Genomic DNA, 20,827 nt, shown 5'->3' with positions numbered 1-20,827 from the left:
AAAAAAAAAAAACTGGAAAAGATCGGGGCGCCTGGGTGGCTTAGTCGGTTAAGCGTCCGACTTTCGCTTAGGTCATGATCTCACGGTTCGTGGGTTCGAGCCCCGCGTCGGGCTCTGTGCTGACTGCCAGCTCAGAGCCTGGAGCCTATTTCAGAGTCTGTGTTTCCCTCTCTCTCTGACCCTCCCCTGCTCACGCTGTCTCTCTCTCTCTCCTAGAAATAAACAAAACATTAAAAAAATTAAAAAATAAAATAAAACTGGAAAAGATCAGCTTACATTTAATTTGGCAAGTTTATGTGTGTGTTTTTCTACCATCAATGGGAATGGGAACATATAGAGAAAGAGGGCATATGGGAGTTTGAGAGCCCTGGAAGTCAAGAAGTAAAAAGCAAGAAAAGTAAGGCAAATACAATCAAACCGTAAGTTCTAGGTGGAGGTAGCCTCAGTGGGATGGGGCTTTTATTTGGTAGATCAGGTAGCTTCATCTAGATCATTTATCCATACCTGTGTTTCAATTTTGTGTACAATTCAGACTCCAGAACTCTGTGGGAGCGAGCTAACTCTAATCTCCAGCCGTCATGGCTTTATTCATGATTCCTTTGCTTGCTTCCCTGGCTTCCTTTCATCTGAGAACCTTTCTCCAGTGAGCCACTTGCACTAGAATTCCTGACCAGGGTTCTGTTTCTAGAGACTTGGTCTAAGACAGTTGAGCTGGAGCAAGAGCAGAAATTTACATCACTGAGACATTCTAGACTTAGACTTTGATGCAGTATTCTAGTAAGGAGACATTGATTTATGTCCTTTGTGGGAAGGGATGAGAATTTTTTATGAAGAGTAACTGCATTCTGTTAGCAGTATTCTTGAAAGTGTACGTATGCAAACAAAAGTATTTGGATACTGAATAGCCATAGGAATAAATTATAATGGACCTTTTTGTTAAACAGCACAGCTTCACTTTGACTTTTCTAATAGGACCCAGCTTTGCTTCTGGAGTTTTCTCTCCCAGCTGTTTATATCCTGGTCCTTGGGAGAGTCCTTATCACACCAAGAGAAGAGGCATTTGACCAAGGCTTGCCTGACTTGGGAATTTGAATCTTGAGCAGAACGATCGATTGCAAGCCAAGTTACAATGATCATGGTGAGTTTTTTTCAGCAGCACTAGTAGAAGAAAACTGGGCAGTTTCTTGAACTGGTTCCCCAGCCTTCCCTTTTCCATCCTTCCCTTCTAATTTCTCATGACTTTTCAAAACATTATTTTTGCTTAAATTAATTTGACAATTGCTGTTACATGCTGTCCATCAGTCAAGAGGCTTATCTTGTACAAGCAGCACTGCTAATTTCGTGGGGGGCGGTAGGGGGCGCCAATAAAAAGCATGGGTTTCAGCTGCCACTGCTGCCAACCAGTGTCACTTGGGCCTTCACAGTTTTGCCATCTGGGACATAAATCAATCACTGCCAGGCTCTCTCTCAAAGCTGCCACTGAACATCCAGCACAATAACATGCCTCAAGTTTCTGGCTTTTCCTCCCCTTTCAGACTTGGATAAAATGCCACATGTCACAGAGAAGGGAACTGACTTCTGGACCAGCTACCAAAGGGGCTGGATGATGCGATCTGGAATGAAAGAGGAGTCAACTCTGGAGGGGAGAACACTGACCGAAGGGAAATAAGAGCAAGGAGAGAGATGCGCTGCCGGGTGATCGGTCACCTTTGGCCAACTCGCCCAGTGGATCAGATGCCCAAGGACTGCCCCAGGCAGGTGGTCAGTTTTGCCCCAGCCACCAAGCTGTCATGCTCAGTGTTTTTAGAGACACAAGAAGAATTATTAGCATACAATTGGAGTTAGCAGTGGTGTTCTTGAAATGAGCCACAGGCCATCAGTCTCTGCTAAGATTATTAACAACACAGAAAATCTTGTGTGGCAACTGTAAAGTTATTTTTGTGCAAAGAGCCATGGGAAGGCCAGGTCACTGCTGTCCTCTTAAACCTGATTGGTTGGAAAATCAAGAAGGTGTGCTACATAGGAGATGATAGGAGCTTGGTTAGCTAAGGCAGCAGAAGAAGACTAAAGGTTTAGGGATGTGAATATTGCCTACTCTAAACTCGGGAGTCATGCGAAAATTCCAGATCTAAGCCCCGGGAACCTCCTATGTGCATCACTGCCCCCAACGAGACCGTGCACAGAGTAGAGTTTGCCTTGATTCCCGATGTCAAGGGAGCAGAGCCGATTTGTCACATGCCCTCAAACTTCCTATCCAAGCTGGTGGATGTTTCCTAGTTTGGTGTGATTTTTGCTGGTTCTTAGAATGGTGGCTCAGAAGGGATCACATTTACGATCCTTGGCAATAACCCGCTGGGTTTCACCCTCAGAGAATGGAGTACCCCTCGGTCCTGGAATACAAAGTACAGGCCCAAAACAACTCCACATCCAACACACTTCTGTGTTTCAGCATCTATGTCATGGGCTTGGTCCTGGAGTGATTAAGAACAGCGGTGGTGTAGCAGCCATGAGGAAGTTCATCTCCATCAAAGCACAAATGATTTATGATATTATTGATAGGTCTCAAGGATTCTGTGTATATTCAGTGGATCCCAGAATAGAAGCAAGACGAATATTCCATTCTGCATTGGCAATGCCAAAGGAGACAATGCTTTAGAAAAAAAGATTACGCGCTAAAGCTCTTGAACCCAGTGTGATCTCCTTGAAAGAGTGTGGGTCTGTGGGAGGCATCCGATCTTTCTGTATAAGGCTGACGGGATAGAAGGTGTTCAGAATCTGGCAGGCTTCATGAAAAATTCTTCGGAGATGAATCAGCTATGAACATATCTTAACTAATATATACTCTGCCCTTGAACAAGCTACAAAATTTAAAGCTACTTGGGAATGGCTACAAAAAGTTAACAAACATGGTATTTTTCTTGAATGAAAATTTTATTATGGAGTCTTCTTTTTTCAAAGAACAACAAGAAAACATTCACAGCTCTGCAAAGTTGGTGGAACTTAACAGACACCTTAATTCTGACTTGAACTGGAAACATTTAAGAGAATCTTCCTCTTGCTTTGCTAATAAAATCTAGCTTATGTTGTCTTTTTTTTTAATGGTGTCCTTGTTGCTACTTTTTCTAAGTAGATCCCAGTATTCAAACTTATCTGTGGACTTAATTATTCAAATTGCAATTAATTGCTTGCAGAGACACACAAAGACACAGCACAGAGGGTGACTGGGGTCCTCTGGGTACTGAATTTTGATCCTTTCCAAAATGACATAGTGGGGTCTCCTGGGTTCTACATCTGTTAATTCAAGTCTCCACTGACTGTGTGTTGTTTAGGTGTCCTAAACTAAACGGCAAACTGGGGATCTTTCTTTATCCTGTTATTCTCATAAAGATAAAAGAGACATATTTTTATATAGCAAAATCTGTTTTTAATACCAAGTAGTTTATACCTTTATCCATTTATATTTCTTTTTTAAAAATTTTTTCTTAATGTTTATTTATGTTTGAAGCACAGAGAGACAGAGCATGAGTGGGGGAGGGGCAGAGAGAGGGAGACACAGAATCCAAAGCAGGCTCCAGGCTCTGAGCTGACAGCACAGAGCCTGATGCAGGGCTTGAACTCCCAGACTGTGAGATCATGACCTGAGCTGAAGTCAGATGCTTAACCGACTGAGCCACTCATGCGCCCCTGTGCATTTAGATTTCTAAGAATACAGTTCTCAGCGTCCTTGACATTGTGCATTATAACATTACCTTAGCAACAGTTGTGGTCCTTCCCCTCCCCACACCTTTTAAGCTGCTTCACAAAAATGATTTAGAAGTTCTCCAATTCACTTTTGCTTTCCTTCCAATGGGTAGAAGAGACGGTTGGATGGTTGGTTCTTTACGTTTTAGTTAAGCCACTGAGGGGCTCCCAGATGGCTCAGTTGGTTGAGGCTCTGACTTCGGCTCAGGCCATGATCTAGTGGTTCGGTTCATGAGTTTGAGCTCCACGTCAGGCTCTGTGCTGACAGGTCGGAGCCTGGAGTCTGCTTCAGATTCTGGGTCTTCCTCTCTCTGCCCATCTCCCACTCATTCTCTCTCTTTCTCTCAAGAATAATTTTTTTTAAAAAAATTAGGTAAGCCATTGAACTCAAATTCTGTCAAACTTCCTTATCCTTTGTTCTCTTGATAGTGTTTCACCAGAATGATACTGTGAGTTCTGGAAGATCTTTGCTTAAGAGTCTTCTCCCCTATTGTTTATCCATGGTCAGTATTTTATGTTGAATATGTGAAGGACATTGAAATCCTAAAATATGTAAAAAGAGGGAGAGACACAGAAACAGACAGATAGGAAATTCCTCTCTTTTTTCTCTCTCTCTCTCTCATAAACTGCTCTGAGGCCGTTTCTCCATATAGTTGGTCCAATGTAACGTGGACTGTGGCCACACTCCTCCACTAAGACTAGCCATGTCTCTCCGAGGCTCACCACAAAGCAGTGGCTAGCACAACACCACATCCCCATATTGTACTTTCCATCTGAACCTTCCTTTTTCCTTTCCTTCACTGTCAATGTCCTCAGATTGTACCTCATAGATAAAACATCAGCACTTAATCCCTGCCTCAGGTAAATCCTGCCCCTCTTCAAGATAAATATTCCTTTGTATCTGTTTACTTTTTTGTGCTTTTTTAAAAAGCAGGTTTTCACATTTATTATTGTTGAGTGTCCCCTCCTCCCCACCGCCCTGCTCTGCTCACTATTTTTACCCTACAGTCTAGCTGGGTGATTTATTGCCAACTGGCACCAATTCTCCAGATCAAAGTGTGCAAGGGAAACACACTTGTGTGATCCTCAATAGAAATACACCAGGCAATCTATCTACTTCTGTTTCCCAGAAATAAAATTACTAGAAGGCCTGCTGCTCCTCTTCCACATATTTGAATTTGGGTTCTGGAAATTTCTTCAGCTGTCTGTGCAAAGCCTCTCGCTTGACAATTTCCAGAACCCATTCCACTGCCAGTGCAGCTTCAGCTTCTAGCAACTCTGAGCTAGAGAAGGTGATTATTTGATCAATATTTCACATTATATCCTGAAGTAGTGAGTTCAAGATTATTCAAAGAGAAGTCATTTGTCAAGCAGTGCACACACCAAGTTTGGGTTGTGGCACAAGACAGTCAGGCAGAAACTGAGGATTACCAACATGACTCAAGTCACCTCTTTGATGACATTTAAGTCTTATGCATAGTGCATAGCCTTGTAAAGGAACATTAATGGAATTCAGAGAACCTCTCAAGGACTGTGTGGTTTGTTTAGACACCAAGGGAAACAAACAGATTACTGCTTCATTATAAAAGGATACATAGCTCAGGAGCAACCAGATAGAAGAGACATCTAAGGCAAGTAATGTGGAGAGGAGCACAGAGCTTCTGTGCTTTCAGAGCATGTCATTCTCCCTGAATCTCTACAAAAAAAAATTTTTTTTACAATTATTTATTTTTGAGAGACAGAGTAAGAGCATGAGCAGTGGAGGGGCAGAGAGAGAAGGAGACACAGAATCCAAAGTGGGCTCCAGGCTCTGAGCAAACGTTCAGCACAGAGCCTGAGGTGGGGCTCGAATCTACCGACCCTGAGATCATGACCTGAGCTGAAGTCCGATGCTCAACCGACTGAACCACCCAGGCGCCCCATCCCGCTGAATTTCTAAATGTTCATCAACTGGCAGCTCTGCACTGGTGTTTATGATGTTGAATTCTTTCTCCTAAGTAGGAAATACACATTTCACTTGTTAAAAGCAACCCATGGTTCAAAATTCTAAATTGGTTTTGAATTGTAGTAATAATGTTAATGATATATCATAAAGATGATATACTTAATCTATTATAACTAAATGTTTTTTAATGTTTATTTTTTAAAAATTTTTATTTATTTTTGAGAGAGAGAGAGAGAATCTGAAACAGGCTCCAGGCTCTGAGCTAGCTGTCAGCACAGAGCCCAACGCAGGGCTCGAATCCACGAACCATGGGATCATGACCTGAGCCAAAGTCGGATGCCAACCGACTGAACCACCGAGGCGCCCCTTTTAAATATTTATCTCTCTCTCTCTAAGAGAGAGCAGGGTTGGGAAAGAGAGGGAGAGAGAAGCCCAAGCAGGATCCACATTTTCAGTGCTGAACTCCGTGTGGGGCTCGATCCGATCTCACCACCATGAGATCATGATGTGAGCCGAAATCAAGACACTCAACCAACTTAGCCACCCAGGTGCACCTATAACTAAATATTTTAAAACAGAAATTGAATTAGGGGTCATAGTGTTCACCAGAAAGGGTTTACTCTGTTCCTAAGCCAAAACCTATAGATGGAACATTTTACACACAGTAAGAAGAGGAAGAGAAAGAGCTTTGAATGGTATTAAGAAAACCAGGATAATAAAATGCCTGAGGAGCCAAGAGTGAATTTCAAGGAAGTGGTCAATTTTAAATGCTTTAAATGGATTAATCAAAAAGAAAAGAAGCAAGAAATTTATGTATTAGTGGACCATATCTCTTTTCTGCTAAGCATTCTTGGGGCTGTAGTTTATTGATCACTTTAGTTGAGTCAGGAGAAATGAAAATAATAGAGATGTCCTATCTTCAAAAATCCATTTTACATTCCTCCTTCCGTATGTATGAAAAACTACAGCCTCCTCTCTAGCAATGTCTACTGTCCATCTGGTGCTCTAGCCAACTTTTGCAACTTTTCCTCCAGAGTACCTCTTAACCCACTGTTTCTTTTCCTTCTCTCTTTTTTAATGTTCACTTATTTTGAGAGAGAGAGAAAAGAGAAAGAATGATCAGGGAAGGAGCACAGGGAACAGGCAGAGAGAGAGAAAGAAAATCCCAAACGGGCTCTGCGGTGCCCTCTGAGAGAGACCCCATTACGTGGGTTGATCTCATAAACCGTGAGATCATGACCCGAAATCGTGAGTTGGATGCTTAACCGACTAAACCACCCAGGTGACCCCAAAAGTATTTTTTTAAGTTTGGGGCTGTAAGGTGATACTTCCTTCCTCCAATAATGTCTTCTCAGGAGGGCCACTAACATAGTCACTACTTGACCCGAATGGTTGGCATTCAGTCTGGTGCCCTAGACTTGGGGATTGATGAATAAAGGTTTGAATCTTAACCCAGACCACTGCTCTCACCAGGGACTAACGACTGAACCACGCAGGTCTCCCAAAGCAAGGAACACAGCCGCCGCTTTTGTCACAGCCAGGATTAGACGGGGTTCAGTAAGTAAGCACAATTCCAGGCACACAATGTTAATTTAACAACTTAATACACTTGTTTTCTCATCCATTTCTCCAAACTTCCCAACTAATCCTAAACGTCCATAAGGCCTCCAAATGAGCCTGGAACTTAGCACAAGAGGCCTGCCTGGGAAATACAGCTGTGGGGGACCCGCCAACCCGTGTCGCAGCCTGGGGGCGGCTCGGCCCCCTGCAACCACACTGGCGCCGTCGTGCTCGTCGCGGCCCTGGAACCCGGATGCCGGGCGTCGCCGACGGCGTCGCCGAGGGCGTCTTGCCCACACTTCGCCCACCGGGGAGAGCTGAGGGGCCGGAGCCGAGGTGGGGGCAAAGCTGCACTGCGTTCGCACGGCGGCAAGCCGCAGTACCACGTGCCCGAAGAGAGGGTGCAAACGTGCACAAAATGGCGGGGACGTACGCCTGGGCGGGACGGTGCGCAAGTGCCGGCCTGCTCCCGCCGGACCCTCCAAGGCGGCTCCCCGATCTTCGGAACCGGAAACGGGTCCCAGGCGCGCGCCCGGGTGAGAGTGGGCGGGGCCGCTCTCCAGGAAGTGCCTGCGGTCCCGGCCGGGGCGCCCTGGAGGGAGTGGACTTAGACCTCGGCCGCGCTGTGGGCTTTCAGTGCAGCCGGGCGGGGCCGGTACCCCGTTAGGGCAGCGATTCCACGGTGGTGGGGAAGGAGAGCTGCAGAGGGACCCGCGCTGCTTCCCGGCTCAGGGAGGGAAGCGAATTTGGCCAGCCGGCGGGTGAAAGAGAAGTTCCCCAGCCCCAGAGGGAGCGACAGGATGGACGGGCCCCTTCCTCCCAGGGAGTCTGCAAAATTCATTGCAGAGAACAGTCGGGACGTGTTCATTGACGGAGGAGGCGTTCAGAGGGTGGCCAAGCTGCTGCTCGCCAAGGCCTCGGGGCCCGAGCTGCGCCTGGAGGGTTGGAAGGCCCTTCACGAGCTGAATCCCAGGGCGGCAGACGAGGCCGCGGTCAACTGGGTGTTCGTGACAGACACGCTCAACTTCTCTTTCTGGTCGGAGCGCGAGGAGCACAAATGTCTGGTGAGGTACAAGGGAAAAACGTACAGCGGGTACTGGTCCCTGTGCGCCGCGGTCAACAGAGCCCTCGACGAAGGTTGGTGCCCCTTGTCAGACCTGCAGCCTGTGAGGTTTCGGTTCAGCGGGAGGGTCCCGAGGAGCGAGTCCGGCGTCTGGGTTAATGCGGGAAACTTGAAGTTCTTCGTTGCTTAAAGTGAAGTAGTTTTTCTCTGCTTAAAATAAAAGGGTGAGAAGAGGCTGGCGATAAGTCCTTAGTGAGAACTATGATCCCAATGCTTATCACCAGCACAACTAAGTATAAAAGTCAGTTTTCTAAAGAACGCCACTTGGATGACATCCGAAGAACCAAGGGAGACGTATTATAACATTTTATGCAGCCAAGATACATCTGATGTAGTATGACAATGGTTAGAAAGGGATGAATAAATACAGATGAGTAAATTAAAAATGAAGGGTATGCTTCTGATTTTTAAATTCTTCATCCACTTTTCGTGCGTTCCTGTAACGCTCATTTGCTCTCCTATTATTGTATGTTGTACAAGCGAGGGTCTAATGAATATAAAAGTATGACATTGTTCCTCTGCATTTTCTCTTCTCCCGAAGGGATACCGATAACTAGTGCTTCCTACTATGCCTCAGTGACCCTGGATCAGGTTAAGCACATATTCCGTTCTGACACGGATGTTCCCATGCCTTTGATAGAAGAGAGGCATCGGATTCTTAACGAAACCGGGAAAATTCTGCTTGAGAAGTTTGAAGGCTCTTTTCTTAACTGTGTCCGAAAAAGTGAAAAAAGCGCGCAGAAGTTAATGCACCTGGTAGTTGAAAGCTTTCCTTCTTATAGAGATGTGACTCAGTATGAGGTGAGTTGCTTCTGTTGGAGATTTTAGAATTCTTAATTATCTTTTCATAGTTAACTCTTGTGCTCTTGATCAAAAACACTTTTGAGAATAAACACTTAAAAGTTGAGGTTCCTTCCTTGTGGACAACGAACAGGCACAAAATTGTTAAGTAGTGTTTCAAAGAGTTTTTTTTTTTTTTAATGTTTTCTAATTAGTATGTTTCCTTTATTCTTTTGTTCTTTTTTCTTTATAAAATGTTTCAAACCTAAAAAACACTGGACCTTCAATATGATGTTGCTACTCAGGAATAATGAGGTCATTCTAGAACTTCCAAAAATTTAGTTCATTGGATGAAAATCAGAAAGTATTTCTAAATTCTCTCTAAATTTTTTTTGTTTTATTTATTTCTGAGAGAGAAAAAGAGAGAGAGAGAGACAGCATGAACAGGAGACGGTCAGAGAGAGAGGGAGACAGAATCTGAAACAGACTCCAGGCTCTGAGCTGGCAGTCAGCACAGAGCCTGATGCGGGGCTCAAACCCATGAACTGTGAGATCATGACCTGAGCCGAAGTTGAATGCTTAACTGACTGAGCCACCCAGGTGCCTCTCTAAATTCTCTTTAATAAAATTTTTTTTGTGTGTTCCTAATATATACACATACTGTGTGTTTTCTTTTTCACACACAGAGTACATTAAGAGTTATTTTCTTTATTCCCTTTAAATAGTGTACTTTAAAAATGGTTAACATTTTGGTATACCCTCCCAGTGTACACCTAGAGTCTGTTTTTGTAAAATTCTTTTTTAGATATTATTTTTGAGAGAGAGAGAGCGAGCATGCACATGAACAAGTGGGGGAGGAGAGGGGAGAGAGACACTCACTTAGAATCTGAAGCAGACTTCAGGCTCTGAGCTGTCAGCACAGAGTCCAACATGGGGCTTGAACTCTTGAACTGTGAGATCATGAACTGACGTTTAACCAACTGAGCCACTCAGGCACCCCAAAAGTTCAAAAATTTTTTAAAGGTTTGTTTATTTATTTATTTTGAGAGAGAGAGAGAGAGTACAAGCGCAGGAGCACTCATACATATGCACCAGCGGGGGAAGAGCAGAGGGAGAAGGGGACAATCCTAAGCAGGTTCCATGCTGTCAGCCCAGAGCCATCCATGAACTGTGAGATCATGACCTGAGCTAAAATCAAGAGACTGACGATCAACTGACTGAACCATCGAGGTGCCCCTCAGTTTTTAAAAATTGTACCAGGATATGGATTAATTTTAAGGCTGATATATTTTTAAATGAATATTGGTACCTGAACCATTTCCTATCAGTACTTCTAAAATATATTCTTATAGGAGCTCCTGGGTGGCTCAGTCACTTGTGTCCAACTTCGGCTCAGATCATAATCTCCTGGTTCGAAGATTAGAGCTCCGCATTGGGCTCTGTGCTGGCAGCTCAGAGCCTGGAGCTTGCTTTGGATTCTGTGTGTGTCTCTCTCTCTGCTCCTCCCTTGCTCTCACTCTGTCTCTCTCTAGAAATTAAATAAACATTTAAAAAATTATAAAAAAGTTAAAAAAATATTCTTATAGAAAAATTCCAAAATGTAACAAAAATCATACTTAAGGATTTTGACACTTTCTTAAAGGAGTATTATACCTTTTCATTTGTTTTTTTCTAAAGATTGTCATTAGTGTTACCCAGAAGCAACATATTTCCTATGATTTCTAACATGATGCTGAGCACATAGTGGGTGCTCACTAAATGCTTTGATTAGTCCATTTTACAGTTACCTTTATATGTTTAAAAGATACATAAATAAGGTCGACTGGGTGTCTCAGTTGAGCCTCCAACTCTTTTTTTTTTTTTTTTTTTTTAAGAGAGAGAAAGATACCATGAGCAGGGGAGGTGCAGAGAGAAAAGTGAGACAGAATCTGAAGCAGGATCCAGACTCCAAGCTGTCAGCACAGAGCCTGACATGGGGCTCAAACTCACAAACCATGAGATTATGACATGAGCTGAACTCTGACATTTAACTAAGTATTGAACTCTTGATTTCAACTCAGGTCATGATCCAAGGGTCGTGATATGGAGCCCCATGTTGTGCTTGGTGCTGGGCGTGGAGCGTACTTAAGATTTTCTCTCTCTGCCTCTGTCCCTCTTGTCCACTTGTACTCGCTTGCTCCTTCTAAAGTAAAAATAGATAATAAGTAACATAAAAAAATAAATGATACATAAGTAATAAGGGATCCCTGGGGCGTGTAATCCTTGATCTTGGAGTTGTAAGTTTGAGCCCCTCATTGGGTGTAGCGATTACTTAAAAGTAAAATCTTCAAAAGTTAGTTAATTAAATAAAAGATACATAAATAATTGAAGTACTTTGGGAAGTTAACTCCAAATCTGGAGGAATTTTGGAGGAATTATAGCACTTGAAAAGTACAGAGAAGTCTCTCTTCTACCAAGAGGTGATCACTGTTCATTCACAGTTTGGTCTTTCTATGTATGTGTGTGTGTATGAATGTCTGTACCTATGGGCTGGGGACAGTTAAGATCATACTGTATAAACTTTTAAAATTCAACATATGAACATCTTTCCTATGTGAATAATTCTTCCACAGCACAATTTTTTTCCATTTTTTAAAATATGTTTTTAAGACAGAGAGGAGAGAGAAAAGCGTGAGTGGGGGAGGGGCAGAGAGAGAGGGAAAAGAGAGATAATCCCAAGCAAGCTCCCTGCTGTTAGCAGGGAGCCCAATGTGGGACTTGAACCCACAAACCGTGAGATCATGAACTGAGCTGAAGTTGAATGCTTAACCCACTGAGCCACCCAGGCACCCCGCATAGTACCATTTTTAATGACTTCACAGTATTCCACTGAATGGATGTCCAATCCCATATTGATATGCCCAACTGTTTTATCGCAGTAATTGTATTGGATACACAGTTTTGTTGTTTAAATTGTATATGTCTCTTGTTGTTTTCAGTTGTATGTGATAATAAGCAATACTACACAATAGTTTAACACTCGTAATTATTTTCTTAGAATGGAATCCTAGTAGTCAACTTGCTGAGGCAGAGCATGGCCTGGATTTTCAGAATGTAATACATAAAAATGCTAACGGTTCTCCAGAAAGATAATAACAAAGATGATCATCAGCAGCATATGAGAGTGCTCTTTCCCAGCCTCTTTATAACATGGTTATGGTATTGGTTGCTATATTTTTAAGTCTTTAACAAATTGCATAAAATAGTCATAATTGTTTTTTGTGTATATTTATTTATTTACTGAGATTATCATTTGTGTTTTTAAACGTTATAAACAAACTGAAAAAGTTAGAAAATTTAAATGCAGACAGATTTAGATCAGTGTTTTCCCAACCTGGCTGTATTCCAGAATCAGACAAGAAGCTTTACAATTCAAATACTGTGTATGTACTTCCAAAGCAACTCTGATTTAGCGTATGTAGTAACTGTGTAAAAGTCCTAATGAAGAAATTGCCTTCCTTAGCTGATGGTCTTTACTCTGACATACTGAAAAATATACACGAAAACAAGAGCTTTTTTGATACTTTAATCAATAACATTTTGTGTTGCTCGTAAGCATTTGTGATTCTTCTTCACCTTTCTAATTTATTCATGATAAATTTGTTGAGGAAAATCAACTCCCGGTCATGGATTTTTTTTTCATTGATAATTTTTTATGAAGTTACTATTTTAAAAATATTCACAAAGAAATATTTTAGAACACATAGGGAATTGTTATTTTGGATTTGCTGGTGTTTTTAGTGATATCAGTTAATATTTTAGAGATGAAGAATTTGATTACTAAAATCATTTGGTTATAAAACCATATCAGCTTTTTAAGAAAATCTCTTATCAATGACTTGAATTTATTTTTAGATTCCTCGCTTGAATATTATTTTTTGTGGGTTTTTTATGTTTTCTTTTTTTTTTTTTTTCAATTTAAGGATATTGTAATCTAATCTTTGTGATATCCTAGTTGGCTACCATGGAAACAGTGGTCATGACGTGACAATTTATGTTTTGTTAGATACTAGCACCACTTTTGTTACATAAGTCTGGTTCTTGTATTTTTCCTAGTTTGATCTATGAATCCTGTTAAAAATAGCAGATAAAAGCTTCTATCTATTACAGAAACCATGATATAATAATTATGTCTGATACACAATTTTATTTTGGATTTTGTTTTGTTTTTACATTTTTTTTAATGTTTTTTATTTTGCAGATGTGTGCACAAGTGAGGGAGGGGCAGAGAAAGGGAGAGTGAGAGTCCCAAGCAGGCTCCACACTGTCAGTACAGACCCCAGTGCAGGGTTCAATCTCACAAACTGTGAAATCATGACCTGAGACCAAGAGTCAGATGCTTAACCAACTGAGCCACCCAGGTGCCCCCACAATTATATTTTGTATATTGTTTTAGATCTTGCTCATTGATACACTAGACTTAATTATAAATCTAGTTCCCAAATGTAAGTCCAGTCCAGCAATTGACAGCCTGTCATCTTTTGATAGGTTTGGGAATGTTATTCCAAATGATGTAGGGATACTTCTTAATGGTGATTTGTTCCCCCCAGCATTTAATTTAATTTGCAGACTTTATATCATGCCAAAAAATGAGCATATGTGTTTGCCCTGGAAAACAAAATAGTGACTTTGTTAAAGGTGGCTGTAAACAATTAGTAAAAGTAGGTCTGGACTGATTGCAGTGGGTATACCATAAGGTTAGGCGATGTTAAGTTATCTCTCACTGGGACAAAGTATTTTTTGGTGTTTGGTGTTTGGGACAAAGTGTTTTTTGGTTTTGTTTTGTTTTGCTTATAATTAAAGGAATCTATATTATCATCCTAGGGAGACCTTCCTTGAAGAATTTAATTTCATTATTTGCTTACCTCATTTACTTATTAAAACATTCTCCAAGGTGGTCAGGACAAATTTTGGGAGCCAGTAATACTGATTATTTTCCTTTAGCAGACAAGCAGTTATAAAAGATGATTTGAGATTATTACCTTTGGTACTAGGACTAGGAGTAGATTTTAGTTATCTGTGTTTTTTCATAGTTTATGCTGATCTGTATTTGTACTTTTATAGAGACTCTTAGTTAAATTATAACCCAGTATCCTAAAATGCATGGTTAAATTTGTTTCTTTCGTGTATAAATATAATTAGAAGTTAATTTTGTTCTTTGGTCTTACATACTGATTTTGACTATTTCCAGAAAGGTAGGCTTGATCAATTCTGGCTGTTGAGCATTTATGTCTTTATCTCTGAAGTAGTTAATCTTATTACATGAAAGGTAACAGTCAAAATATAATGACTCTTGTGATTCTTATCAGAGGTGAGTTTAAGGATGGTTATTTTCTTCTTTATACTCTTCTGTATTTTACACAATTAATGTGAATTTACATTTCTGTTCCAATCAGAAAAATTTAAGAAAGTACCTAAATAAGTACTGTTTAGCCATTAAAAAGAATAAGGTGTGTTACAGTGACACAGAAATATGAATATGAAGTAATGTCATTGAAAAAGAACACTAAATAATACCACAATTACTGCAATTATATTTTATGTGCCTTGAAAAATATAGGAAGTAAAATTTGGAGTGAAAGAGATAATTTAATATTTATTAGATTCCCTTTTTTTTTCTAGTAAAGGCCTATAAATTCTTACCAACAGTAATATTATTACACCCTTGAAAAATGTTTTCAATTTTTTTTATTGCATACAGAAAGCTTTCAGATACCCAGGTAGCATTTATATTCTTTTCATTCATCAGGGGAAAAAAATTTCTTTTTACAAACGGGCCCAAATCCTCGTGGCAGATACGTGGAGTGTGTTAGAGGGAAAAGGAGACGGCTGCTTTACGGACATCTCCAGTATCACCATGTTTGCTGACTATAGATTACCTCAGGTTCTTGTTCACCTGGGAGCCCTGAAGTACTCCGAGGAACTACTGGAGAAGCTTCTCAAAGGTTTGCCATAGTTAAGATATTCTTTGTTATCTAGTTTCTTTCATAGAAGTTCTCCTCTCCTTAAAAAAAAAAAAAAAAGCACTGCTTACTGCTAAAAGCACATAGAAAGAAAAATGCCAGGGTAATTGAAATATAGAGAAAATTGCTTTTTGTTTACACTGCAGAATATGGATGTGGTAGGAAATTGTGCTGTTTGGACATTGTAATTTCAGGGCCTCACAGTAAAATGAAGCCCAAATTTCTGTGACGTGGAGGTGTGCAACACTGACGTCCATCAGGCGTGGTATTTGAAGAGTGTTAGTTAGGCTGTGAAGAGCACACTACATGTGAAGTATGAGGTGGGCTGAGAGATAGGTGGTATGCAGTGGATTTCATGTGAGGAGGCTCCAGGGTCTGCCACTGGGTTACCTTGCACGAGTCACTCACTTTTCTACGCTCATTTATTTACCAGTATTGGATTTGATTATCCATTCTCAAGAGTGGGAACCTTAGTATAATAGATGAGTATAGATAATTGTGTTTGTGTGAAAATTAGTTTTTTGGGTTTTTAAACTTTTTCAAGTATTTATTTATTAAAAAAATTTTTTTATGTTTTATTTATTTTTGAGAGAGAGAGAGAGAGACAGCGTGAGCAAGAGAGGGACAGAAAGAGAGGGAGACACGGAACGGGAAGACAGGCTCCAGGCTCTGAGCTAGCTGTCAGCACAGAGCCCGACGCGGGCTTGAACCCACAAACTGCGAGATCGTGACCTGAGCCGAAGCCGGATGCTTAACTGACTGAGCCACCCAGGCACCCCTAAATGTTTATTTATTTTTGAGAGAGTGAGAGAGAGTGAGCATGGGGGAAGGACAGAGAGAGGGGGATAGAGGATCTGAAGCAGGCTCTACACTGACAGCAGAGAGCCCAATGCGGGGCTCAAACTCATGAGCCGTGAGATCATGACTTGAGCCGAAGTTGAATGGTTAACTAAGGCACCCAGTGGTACCCCAGCTTTTTGTGTCTTAAGCATTTCTTTGTGTAAGAAAAATAATTACATAATTATATAATTTTCATATTAATTTCTCTCTTTGGGGTGCAGTATTTTCAGCTACCCTTATTTTTAAAAGCAATTAGTTTTTATGCCTGACTAATTTTCTCTTGTGAAGTAAATGTCAATCCCCCAAAACAGGAATAACAGAATATCAAGATACCGTTTTTGCTGTGGTTGTTTCTACCAGTGTTTTATGCTTCCTTGAGCCACCCATTTTGTCCCTCTGTTTCTTCATTTGAAACATCACAAGCTATTTTATGTCCTAATGCTCACGTCCTGGATCATTAATTGCTGGATACTTTAAACAGCCAAGCATTCACGGCTGCTTTTTCACGCAGCCATATGCAGCTGATCTTTTTTTTGGTGTGTACGCTGCTTGGCCCTACCCGTCAACATTCTCTTTACTGGTTTCCCTCACCCAAATTCTCTTTTTTCCAGTTCAAATCCTACACACCTGTAGAGGCTTAGCTCAAAGGCTGCCTCCACCGCCAATCTTTTCCCAGCTCTTCATGATTCGCCCATCTCCTTCTGAGTGTTTGTAGCACCCAGTTTTCCCTGCTACAGTGAGGAAACCCCTGGTGAGGAGGGATCCCCGGCATCGTGGAACAGCAGCTGCTTCCACTCCTGAGGCTGGTTCCCAGGCGTCCAGCTGCAGCTGCCCAGCTTCTGTCAGGCTGTTCTTTCTTCCTTAGCCAGTCAGACACAGCACGGACTAATTTCTCTGCCTCTTAGTTTACTTAAGCAAAGTTGGATTTGTTTCAAAAAGTCCTTTACTAGCAAACTAGAGGAGAAACAGACTATACACTTAAAGGAGTACATGCTAGTAGAGTACACTAAGTTTTAAGAAGGATCTTAAGTGAAATCTAGAACCAGGTAGCTTGACTAGGTGAGGTAGAAACTTCCTTAACTGGCCTTCAATAATACTTCTTCCAAATTTGAGCTGTGCTACACACTTATATTGTTTTTCCTCTGTTTTCTTCTGATATCTTCTGATATCCAGGACAGCCCTTGGAACACCTACCCAGATTTCTGTCCATTTTATCTTTTTTTCTTTTTTAATAAATGTAGTCTCTTCACTTTTATTTTAGTATGAATTTAGATGTTTTTTCTGTCCATTTTATCTTTAACCCCTCCTCATCAAAGGCATATTTTTTAACCAATTATAAATACTGATAGTGCAACTTGGCTAAACTTAGGTGCTTCACTATGATTCTGGGGCTGATACCAGTAATGGTATTTAAGGCCCACCCTAATCCAGTATGACCTTGTCTTAACCTGATTCCATCTGCAAAGATCCTATTTACAAGTAAGGGCACATTCACACTACCAGGAGTTAAGACTTGAATGTGACTTTTTGGGGGACACAGTTCAACATAGTTATTTATTGAATGGAGTGGACATAAGTAACACCATTTTTAAAAAAACGTTTATTCATTTTTGAGAAACAGAGTACAAGCAGGGGTGGGGCAGAGAGAGAGGAAAACAGAGAATCTGAAGCAGGCTCCAGGCTCTGAGCTATCAGCACAGAGCCCAACATGAGGCTCAAACTCACGAACCTGTGAGATCATGACCTGAGCCGAAGTCAGATACTTAAAACGACTGAGCCACCCACCAATCCCTAAGTAATACCATTTGAGACCGTAGGTGACAGAGTGGGACCTAGTGGGTCTGGGGCATTATCCTACTTTTCAGTGGATCACAGGGCTTTTTCGGTACTCTGAAGCTCTGAGCCAGGTGGTGGCCAGAGGCCAAATGTAACCCGTAGATGTGTTTTGTTTGGACTCAACAGTGGGTTTTTTTTGTTTTGGTTTATTTTTAAATATTTATTCATTTTTGAGAGAGAGCACGCGCGTGCAGAGAGAGAACGTGAAGGAGTGGAGTGGGAGGGGCTCAGAGAGAGAAGGAGACACAGAATCCAAAGCAGGTTCCAGGCTCTGAGCTGTCAGCACAGATTCCCAATGGTGGGGCTCGAACTCACAAGCTGTGAGCTCATGATATGAGCTGAAGTCAGACGCTTAACTGACTGAGCCACCCAGATGCCCTAACAATGTTCAATTTTCAAGGAGGGGAAGGTGGTATTGTGTTTTTGGTACCCTTGGAATCCTCTAAATTTTGCAATTTTTTCCCCTGGCTATCAAACCCAATTTTAGATCCTTTGGTTTCAAGATGTTAATAATCTTGCCATCATATTTTTAAATTTATGATTACCCCATATTCACTTAGCAAATATTTATTGGGGAGCTCGCATGTGCAAAGTGCTATGCTAGGTCCCAGGAGTATTGGGACAAGCCAGACATGGCCCTTTCCCTTGTAGAACTTGTAATTTTGAATCATTGCCTATTTTAGAAGTGGTGTAAAGTCTGAGTAGATTTTATATCACTGACTTAGTACTTCCTGCTCTGTTTTTCCCCTCTTGCAGGAGAAATGCTTCCGTATGGGAATAGGCAAGAGGTGGAAATCAGAGGGTGCTCACTTTGGTGTGTTGAGCTGATCCGGGATTGTCTTCTGGAGCTTCTTGAAAAGAAGGGTGAGAAAACCAGTGGAGAGATCAATTCCATTCTTCTGGATTATTACTTGTGGGACTACGCCCGGGACCACAGGGAAGATATGAAGGGAATTCCTTTTCATCACACACGTTGCATTTATTACTGATCCAAAGTGTAAACTGATTCAAAGAAAACTCCTTGCATTTTTATATCCCATAATCATTTATACAGTTGTGCCTTGATATTAAGAGAAGCTGGCAAGATTACAGTGACAAGAAAATTGATCACCCAGTCTCACTTAAAAAATATCTCCTGACATATCACTCTGTTTTCCCAACTTTGCCTTCCTGTTCAGTTCTGGTCATATTTCCTTTCTGTGGACACATGACAGGAATGTGAAGGAACCGTAATGCTTTCTTTAAATCTCAGATTTCTTCAAATGAATCACGCCTTATAATGTGATTACTTTTACTCTTCAGTGATAATATTTCATCCATTCAATTGGTATTTTTTCTCAAGATGTAGTTATTTCCTGTCTACCTTAATCATGTGATATGATGGGGGTTGGTGGAGGGTGGGTAGGGTCTTTGCTGTATAAATGCTGCTGCTCTTGTACAAATCAATCTTGACAGCTTATTTTAAACATTTTATTGGTATTGACTGCGTTTTGTACCTAGTGATTTCAGCTTAGAATATCTGTCTAGTATGCTTTTTTTTTTTTTTTTTTCAGAGCAACTATAATGAAACTGAATAAAGATTTGAAAATTATTTCTGAAGCCTGGAATGGATTATTTCATGAAAATGGAATTTACTGTGTAATTTTCAAAGGTTTTCAGCAGATTTGATTATTTCCCTTATGTTACAGAAATCTCCGTATCTACTAAGCACTCATTTCCCACCTTCACCCCTGCCTTCCTTCTAACTAAGCTTGATTTTTTGTTAGTTACCAACCTTGTCAGCTCACCATGACTTTGTGTGAATGAAAAAAGATAACCTTTCCCCAAGCCCTTTACTGCCATCTGCTGAAAATTGATCATAATAACCTTACAAGTGGCAATGAGTGAAGGTGAAGGCTCCCCAACCCCCCTCATTGTGCACCACACAACCCATGCTCCACAATAAATAGTGCTCCTGTGTGTATCCCTCCCCTCCCCTGACTCAGGGAAGGTGATCCCATCCCCATTTCCAAAGGTAGACCCCACTTAATATGAATGGTTTATTTGTGATAATCCTATCCTCTGCCTGTGAGAGCTTTAGTAATGGGTATCTAATCTAATCTAATCTAATCTAACCTAGCCTAATCTAATCTCATTCTGGCCTGAGACATCAGAGGGGAAGGCTGTAGGGAAGCTTCTGGGAAAAGGTTTCTTCACTTCCAAGAAAGAGATCTAGGTGAAGGTCCCTCTTCCTCTGAGCAGAAGTTGTAGTAGCCATTGCGTGGAGCCAGAGCCCTGCTCGCCTGCCCTTCCTGAACCTGTCCTAGCTAAGGATGTCATCCCTGAGATAAAAACACATGACCTTGTTATTGCTGCCATTTTGAATTACTCTTCTGAACTTGCACTAGAAAGTACCATAGCAGTTTCCAATTTAACCTGCTCTCAGGAGACTCCTCCTCCTATCGCCCTTCCTGCACCTCTCCCTGTCCTGCCTACCCCTGCACCCTTTCTCCCCCTTCCTCTTTTTTCTCTCTCTTCCCCCTCCTCCCTTTATCCTGCCTCTCCCTCCTCTCCTGTTCCCTGTCTCCTTCCTCCTCCAGACGTACTCCATCATGTAAAGACAGGGAAAGCAGCCCAGAGCGACATGGTGCTCTCCTGTGTCCAAGGCACAGCTGTCTCTTCTTTTGTGCCACTGAGCGTCGCTTGGACTCGTGGCTCAAAATGAGTGCATTCTAATATAGGCAGCGGGACTTAAGAAGGAATGAAGCTGAGGCGCCTGGGTGGCTCAGTCGGTTAAGCGTCTGACTTCAGCTCAGGTCATGATCTCACGGTTCGTGGGTTTGAGTCCTGCATCGGGCTCCGTGCTGACAGCTAGCTCAGAGCCTGGAGTCTGCTTCAGGTTCTGGGTCTCCCTCTCTCTCTGCCCCTCCCCTCATTCATGCTCTGTCTCTCTTTGTCTCAAAAATAAGTAAACTATAAAAAAAAAAGGGAAAAGATGTGTTGGGCCCTGCCACAGGTGAA

The 20,827-nt window shown here is 41.6% G+C and overlaps 1 protein-coding gene and 1 pseudogene across 1 annotated transcript; both read left to right on the top strand.

Moving 5' to 3' along the window:
• Nucleotides 1-1,683: 1,683 nt before the first annotated feature.
• Nucleotides 1,684-2,859, top strand: LOC120244062 (annotated as a pseudogene).
• A 4,924-nt stretch (nucleotides 2,860-7,783) lies between these two features.
• Nucleotides 7,784-19,391, top strand: CUNH9orf64 (chromosome unknown C9orf64 homolog). Its single transcript, XM_039250411.1, has 4 exons — nucleotides 7,784-8,383; nucleotides 8,911-9,170; nucleotides 14,938-15,133; nucleotides 18,584-19,391. Exons 1-4 carry the CDS (start codon nucleotides 8,047-8,049, stop codon nucleotides 18,814-18,816), a joined length of 1,026 nt encoding a protein of 341 aa, XP_039106342.1. The 5' UTR covers nucleotides 7,784-8,046; the 3' UTR covers nucleotides 18,817-19,391.
• Nucleotides 19,392-20,827: the final 1,436 nt, after the last annotated feature.

This window comes from Hyaena hyaena, unplaced genomic scaffold (genome assembly GCF_003009895.1).
Source record: "Hyaena hyaena isolate Hyena2069 unplaced genomic scaffold, ASM300989v1 scaffold_369, whole genome shotgun sequence".
Lineage (NCBI taxonomy): Eukaryota > Metazoa > Chordata > Mammalia > Carnivora > Hyaenidae > Hyaena > Hyaena hyaena.
The sequence above is the reverse complement of the archived record's forward strand: the minus strand, read 5'-3'. Positions and strand labels throughout refer to the sequence as shown.